Raw genomic sequence first — 6,840 nt, 5'->3', positions numbered from 1 at the left:
TTTCCCATGATGTCCTCTTTCATACAGAAATACAATGATGTTATGTAAACATGAGTTTTTTTATTATAATTATCCACATGTCAATTCAGTGACAAAATATTGACATTTTCTTTGAAAATAAACAAAACAAGCAGCATCATAACAGGGAGACAGTGAGGAAACACAGCCGTGCATTTATGTAAGGACTCGCATGTTAAAAGTGCTACTTTGATAAATGTTTTTTCGTATAGATATATATAAAACTTTCTATTTGACAAGTTACAGGACAATGCCTGTTTTTCTTTGGTTATGTGGCGCCCTCTAACGTCTGTTTAGAGAGTTGCAGCAGGTCGACTTGACAGGAGGCGCTGCTGTCTCCAAACTTCTCCTTCAGCTCCTGAATTGTAAGAATCGATTCATGATTATGAAGATGATGGATTTTGGAAAAGGTGATAAACACTCACGGCTGGAAGGCTCTGCTTCGACAGTTTGGTCCAGTGAGATACGAGTTCCTCGTCAGACAGCAGGCCTCGATCCACCAGCCTCCTCACCACATACAAGTAGTCGTTCCACTAAATAAGAACAAAATAAAAAAAAAATCGGATTTGTAAACTGTTTTTCTGAATACTCAAACTGAGGAAGGATGCACGAAGAAAAGGACAAAGCCATTTTTAAATGGATGTTGTGATGAACCTCGTTGTTGCTGGCCTCCAGCACGGCGGTGATGGTCAGCGGGGTGAAGAGCAGGTGGAGGGGGGCACCGCGACAGTCGTCTTGCTCCCAAAGCTCGCTCAGCTGCTCCAGCAGCGCTTTGACAGAAGGCTCCGACTCGGCGCCACCTGACGGAGGAGCCAAAGGAAGCTCTGCAGACACTGGACACACACACGAGGGGATTTAGTCTCTTTTTTTTTTTTTCTTTTTGGTTCACCATTTGCTTACCCAATTTGCAAGCCAGCAGAACGGTGGCGTTGAGCAGCATCTGCTCCGACACGGCTGTTAAGAACTGAACACAAACGGATTTATAAAGAGGTGTTAAAATAAAAGTGACCGAGAAGAACACTTTCAGCGTTCTTGCACCTTTTTGCAGCCCAGCGTGTCTCGCACTTTCCGAAAGAGCTTTTGGAGTTGCGAGCCGGTCGGCAGCTCTTCGTCCATCCTGGGTCCTACGGCCACGCTCAGCAGGTCCTGTCAATCAAGTTGTGAAGCTGGCACCAGTTAGTCATCAAATAACCTTCACGGCAGAGTTTAATTGTTGCGTGACCACGCTCATAACTCAAAACCGTTCTTGTCTTACCTTGATGGCGATAAGTATGTCAGAAGGCAGCGAGGCAGCGTGGGTGCAATAGGGAGGGCAGGACGTGACTCTGGCGCCCCCTCGCGTCCTCTTGGGGGTAAGCGGTGGGCCCGACTCGTCGGCCGAATCGACAGTCAGAGTTTTGATGAGGCGCTCGTACCTGCATTTCCATTCTCGGCGGATGAGCGCTGAATAGAGGAAGGGGAGGCCGACTCTTACTGACGTTGATAGCGCAGATAGGAAGGCGCGGCGGAGACGAAACGTACCGGTTATGTTAGCGGAGAGCCAGCTGCAGGCTTTTTCTGTAGCCAGGTGGATGGTGATGTTTTCAGAGGTGGACAGCACCTTAAGACAAAGTTTGGAAAAGTCACAATCAAATACAAACAAAATACCGTTGTCGTTTTTTCAAGTCACAAACAAAATGTGACTTACAGCAGGGGAGGTCTCATCAGGGAGCAAAATGCGAATGGCTTCTGGACTCTTTTCACAGCAAAATCTGCACATAATTAAAGATGGAGATCCATAAAACAAAAAAAAAGGATGACATGATGAAAAGGGGAATAAATAAATAAATGTGTTGTGGCACCTGGTGGCTCTGCTGAGAGCCTCCAGTCCCGCATCACAGAGCTGCGCGCAGATGGACTCATTGAGTTTGGACGGGTCGGCTTTGGGTGCTTCCAGGCCGTCTCGGAGCATCTTATCCCCTCTTTCCACCAACTCGCTCACTAACGTCGCCCTGTGAGCAGCAAATCCTTGCCAATTTGCTTTTTATTTTTCTTTCTGTCCTGAATGTTCACTATGCACGGTCCAGGCCCAGCTTCTCGTAACTGAGACGCTCTTATACGCACTTCATGTGCTTGACAGCGTTGGAGCCGACCCGCTCGGCCACAAACTCCACCGTGCGACGCAGGGACGGTGGCTGGTTATGGAAGAACGCCTGCTCCAGGTCCGCCTGCAGTTTCTGCTGCGACCGGGTGCCGCCGCCTGCCACGTCTCGAGGCTCGGCCGACGTCGGCGTGATCTTGCGGACGATGCCGCCGCCCTTGGCGCTGCTTCCCGACACGAAGGCTGCCAGGAGCTTGCGGAACTCGTCTGTCGGACAGCGAAAGAAAAAGGTGGGCTCAATCGCACACCGCGCCATCAAATGTGAACAACACTTACCGAGAAAGGGACAGCATGTGTAGAGGAGCTGCTGGTCCACCAGCGGGATGCAGTCCTGTATGGAGACACCACAAACATACAATTAAACCTCTGACATCATCCATGCATCCATTCCAAAATGTCTGCCGGGCATTTGAAAGGACCTACGAGTCCGGCGGCATCGGCGTCGCTCTCCTCCAGCTCGGCCACCTTGGTGAAGTCGCTGGTGAAGAACAGCTCCTCTGGGATGACCGGGATCTGGTAAAGGCAAGAAGGTATGTCGAGTGTGAGCGGCGGTGTTGCAACGCTCCTTCAAAGCGTACGGGAAGCCGCCCACCTGGAAGAGCCACCCCAGCACAGACACAATCAGCAGCCTGTTCAGGTAATACGTCTCGCTGCATCTGCCCGGAATCATTTTCCTTTCGGTGCATACAAAAACAGAGCCCATCGCAAGTGTTCCTCATCAAGTGGCTTGGTATCCCTTTGCTACCTGTAGAGGAGACACAGCGTGCCCAGGACCACCCTGTAGGTGGGCAGCAGTGGCCCGGAGAAATCCAGCATGGAGAGGAACTCCACCAGCCAAGGCACAGTCAAGACGGTGCGCCTGCGCCTCACGCTGTTCCTCAGCACGCCGCACAGGTCCAGCACAGGAATGCTCTGTTCAGGTAGCACATGCAGGCAGAGTGGAACAAAGGGAGGCAAAAAAACATTTGAAATTTCTTTTTACCTTGCTCCGCAGTGCGACCGCCGCCTCCTGGATCTCCCTGGAGGGCTTCTCAGTCGTCCGGTACGGTAAGAAGGAGATGAAGCCCAAGAACTTGGCCAGGAGACGAGCGAGGAGAAGCACCGAGGCGAAGCGCTGTTTCTCGTCCTGATGGGAAGTCGGTGGCGCTCTGTCAGCTTAGGCGGCACGCACTTTTCATTCGCCGCCATCTGCGTACCTGCTGCTCCAGGTCCCCGTCGCCAGCCGCCTCTTCACCGTCCTCCTCTTGTTCTCCGACGGGAGTCAAGATGGAGACTTCGTCCAGCTGGAGGAGCTGCTGACACAAGCTGTCCTGCAGGTGCTGGTTCAGCTGACAGCTGATAGCAAGTTGATCAAGGTCACATTTATAGAAAAGAGAAAAATGTCTTTATATATTTGTGACTCGACAGCCCCTCACCAACTGGCCGCTTGCAAAAAGTCCCGAAAGAATTCCTGGTGGCCGGGAAAGGACGGCGGTGGGCAGGGGCCGCCGATGCCGTGAGGCTGGATGAGACGCTCCTCAAGACGTTTCAGGCGGCCCAGGCCGTCGGCTCCCAGCATGCCGAGCAGGTCGGCGTCGCCGTTGGCGCGAGGTCCCTTACACATCTACGCACGATAGAAGAACTTGGGAGTGGATTCAGGTCGAGGGAATGAGGTCGAAATGTGCGGACCGACCTGAATGAGCTGCTTGAGGAAGAGACGAGAAAAGTGCGAGTGGTTTCCAGCGGCGGTCAGCTGACTCATCATTCCTCTGACAAAAAAATAAAATAAATGACGGTAAGATGAGTTAAAACGGCACCAAAGTAAAGTCACAATAAAAAAAACTTTGCCCTGCCTGATGCGACTGCCGAGGTTGACGTCGAAGTTCCAGCCGGGCTCCTTGTGGAAGTCCTCCCATTCTCGCAGCACCTCGTAAAAAATATCCCTGAAATGACAGAAGTTGCATTTCAGCCGTATAAGCGAATCCATCTCCAATCTCGTAGTTACCTTTGCTTTTTGAAGGTGTGGAAGGCCTTGTCACTGCCGAAGTTGGAGCGATTGTCGGTGGCGGGCTGGAAGGGCACCGAGTGGATGAAGGTGGAAACGGAGGGAGAGAGCTACAAGACATCCAGCTTAAAAATTCATCTCTCGTCATTTCAACGACTTCATGCCACGAACGACTGGATTGCTTTGCGCTACCTTGGCCGTACGTCCGTCCTGGGCCCGAGTCAATCGATCCCCGAGGAGCGGCGAGAACGACGCCACTCTCTCGTTCTCGGCCAGAAGACGTAACGTGCACTTGTCCAGGTGAGCCAACAACCTGCGAAACAAAACGAGAGTCGGGAAAAAAGTACGACGGGCGACTGTACAAAGATGAAAACTCACTGATGTTGATTCTCCAGCACCTTCACCGCAAAGTAGACACAGTTGTGCACGTTCTTAAGGTAGCGTCTCTCCAGCACATCTACGAAAAGGCAGTCGTCACAAGAGTGGGATTTGTTCGGTATAAGCAGAATTGTCAATTACTCACTCGTGTCGAGCGGACGCAAGCGCTCCTCCTCTTCCTCGCCGTCGTCAGGAGGGCAAGGAGATTGAGACGTGAGCAGCTGCATCACAAAGAAGAGCTCCAGAAAAACGTTTGGCACCTGGTTTTCTGAAAAATACAAAATCCCAGAAGATATTCTTTTGCACTCTTTCCTCACTTTTCTGGCACCCCATTGAGGTTCTCGTACCGGATATGCAGGCGCAGTACAGCTCCGCCAGCACGTCCAGCTCCGAGGTCAGCGTGATGTTGGACGGGTCGGGACAGGGCGCCTGCTGCTCGGGCGCCACCTTGGAGTCGAGTATTCCGACCCCGGAATTGGTGGGCGTGTGGGGGTCCTCTGAGGCCGGCGGAGGAGAGCAGGTCTGCTGGGCTCGTTTACACCTGTAGACAGGACGAAAGAATGGCGTCCGCCGGTCGTAAAATTAAGTACACTTCAATTGGAACCTGTGTCAGAAAAGATCCTAAAAAGGTCGGCGTGATCTTGTGGACCATGCGCTTACTTTTCTCTCTTGAGCAGCTCCCTCTCCTCCATCAGGCTGTGGGGGCTGGCCGCTGTCACCCACTTGTCGGGGCCCTCCGTCTCCGCCGGGCTGGGAGCTTCCGTGAAGGGCGTGGAGGTGAAGCACGTCTTTGGTTTGGAGTGTGACCGCTCGCCGCTTACTGGCGTTGGGTTGATTCTTCTGGATGGTTTGCTTCCCCTGCAGGACAAATTGTAGCAAATCTAAAGGCCAAATACTTTGGAAAGCAGAGGAGAGTCAAATTGACTCACGTAGGGGTAACAGGTGACAAGCCGACGGGTGGGAATTCCTCCAAGTTGTTGAAATTAAGATGACCTGCAGACGGAGGAGAAACCTGCTCGCTGGCCCCGCCCAAGGCTCCTCCTCTACCGGTTCTCCTTCCGTTGTCGTCGGCGTGATGCGCCGCTCGCCCTCCTCCCGCGTGCCTCCCCGCGCCATTCCCGGTCCTCCTGCGACCCTTCTGGAGTTCCGGGGAAGACATCACATAGTCCCCAAGACTGATCCTCTGGCTCGGCCTCCGCTCCGAACCCGAGGGCTTGGACGCCGGACTCCAACCGGTGGAAAAGGAAGGGCTGCTGACGTGACTCAAGCCCGACTCGGAGCCCGAGGACGCCACAGGCGAGAATAGCTGCATCCGGCTGCCGCTGCGACAGCCGCCGCCCGTCGACCTGCCGGCCCTCCTCTCGGCGGGGCCTTGTGACGAGGCGGTTGGCCTGGGGGTCTTGGCGGGGGTGGAGGGGCCATGGGTGAGGGCCTGGCTGCTCTGATCTCGTAGAAAGTTAAGCAGGAAGGGGATGAATTCTTGCTTGCTGACGGTGGACTCCGGGTTGCTGAAGGTCAGACTGTTGCTATCCTGCTAACACGAAAAAAAAAATAAACCTTTAAATGAACAACAAAAATCTGAATATCATTGACTCCTATTTTGATAAATGCATCAGGAAGAAAACATCCCCCAAAAATTCTTGAAAAAAAAGAAGAAACTCTCCAATAAGGTTCTTCAACGAAAACAAAGGGTTTGGAACCCCAAGAAATAAACTTGAAAAAATATATCAAAATGGCCATTTGGACCAAGCTAACTACGCTCCGGCTAATGTTTGTTTGGCAGCATTAACCATCTAAATTACAACATCAATATAAGAAAGGGAATGCAGACACTTTTAATAACTTTTTCTCAGCAGCAACTAATGTATCCTTATTATTCCGAGTTAACGCTGTTTAGCGTGTCGAGCTAAAAGTTTTGTTTACAATCCGCAATGTGCTCATGTCAACCAATTACACGAATGGCACGACACCGAACCCGAGTCGAGCGAGTCACCGAAAAGGTTCGAGAGTATTTCCGACCCACCTGGATATTCTTCAGCCAGTCCAAGACCTTACTAAGGTCCACTTTCCTTGCCAGTAGTGATTCCAAAAGAGCCGCCATTCCGAGCAGGCACTTGCGCGGGGGATGAACGGACAGGAAGAGGGCGGGGTCAGCCAACGCACATGCGCACAAGTGACGTCAATATTTTTTTTATTACGATCCGTATCTAAAATGAAGTTGTATGATATAACGAGAATTTCTCGACAAAATACGTTAAAAACTGCACACGTATTGTTTATGTCATGAGATTAAAGGGGAAAATTTGGCAAATCGACGGCT

At 51.8% G+C, this 6,840-nt stretch overlaps 1 protein-coding gene across 3 annotated transcripts; it reads right to left on the bottom strand.

Annotated features, from left to right (window-relative positions):
- Nucleotides 1-57: 57 nt before the first annotated feature.
- Nucleotides 58-6,821, bottom strand: cdan1 (codanin 1). 3 transcript variants are annotated; one of them, XM_085931335.1, is made up of 27 exons: nucleotides 6,544-6,820; nucleotides 5,450-6,054; nucleotides 5,181-5,378; nucleotides 4,868-5,061; nucleotides 4,666-4,788; nucleotides 4,521-4,599; nucleotides 4,335-4,455; nucleotides 4,143-4,252; nucleotides 3,991-4,080; nucleotides 3,831-3,906; nucleotides 3,574-3,761; nucleotides 3,355-3,493; nucleotides 3,141-3,284; nucleotides 2,904-3,070; nucleotides 2,751-2,832; nucleotides 2,582-2,671; nucleotides 2,435-2,489; nucleotides 2,122-2,365; nucleotides 1,860-2,009; nucleotides 1,706-1,769; nucleotides 1,540-1,618; nucleotides 1,274-1,461; nucleotides 1,057-1,164; nucleotides 919-982; nucleotides 673-851; nucleotides 444-551; nucleotides 58-376 (listed from the first exon to the last, which is right to left on the bottom strand). In XM_085931335.1, exons 1-27 carry the CDS (start codon nucleotides 6,619-6,621, stop codon nucleotides 287-289), a joined length of 3,813 nt encoding a protein of 1,270 aa, XP_085787461.1. In that variant the 5' UTR covers nucleotides 6,622-6,820; the 3' UTR covers nucleotides 58-286. The 3 variants fall into 3 exon arrangements, 2 of the variants coding, with proteins under 2 accessions (XP_085787461.1, XP_085787462.1); XM_085931336.1 differs by having other exon boundaries at nucleotides 5,450-6,051; nucleotides 6,544-6,819; XR_015068292.1 differs by lacking the exons at nucleotides 58-376; nucleotides 444-551; nucleotides 673-851 and having other exon boundaries at nucleotides 934-982; nucleotides 1,057-1,184; nucleotides 6,544-6,821.
- Between the last annotated feature and the right edge of the window lie 19 nt (nucleotides 6,822-6,840).

The sequence above is a fragment of the Syngnathus leptorhynchus genome, chromosome 15, assembly GCF_054491065.1.
Source record: "Syngnathus leptorhynchus isolate UIUO chromosome 15, UIUO_Slep, whole genome shotgun sequence".
NCBI lineage: Eukaryota > Metazoa > Chordata > Actinopteri > Syngnathiformes > Syngnathidae > Syngnathus > Syngnathus leptorhynchus.
Note: the sequence above shows the minus strand (reverse complement) of the source record. Positions and strands in the feature narration are given on the sequence as shown.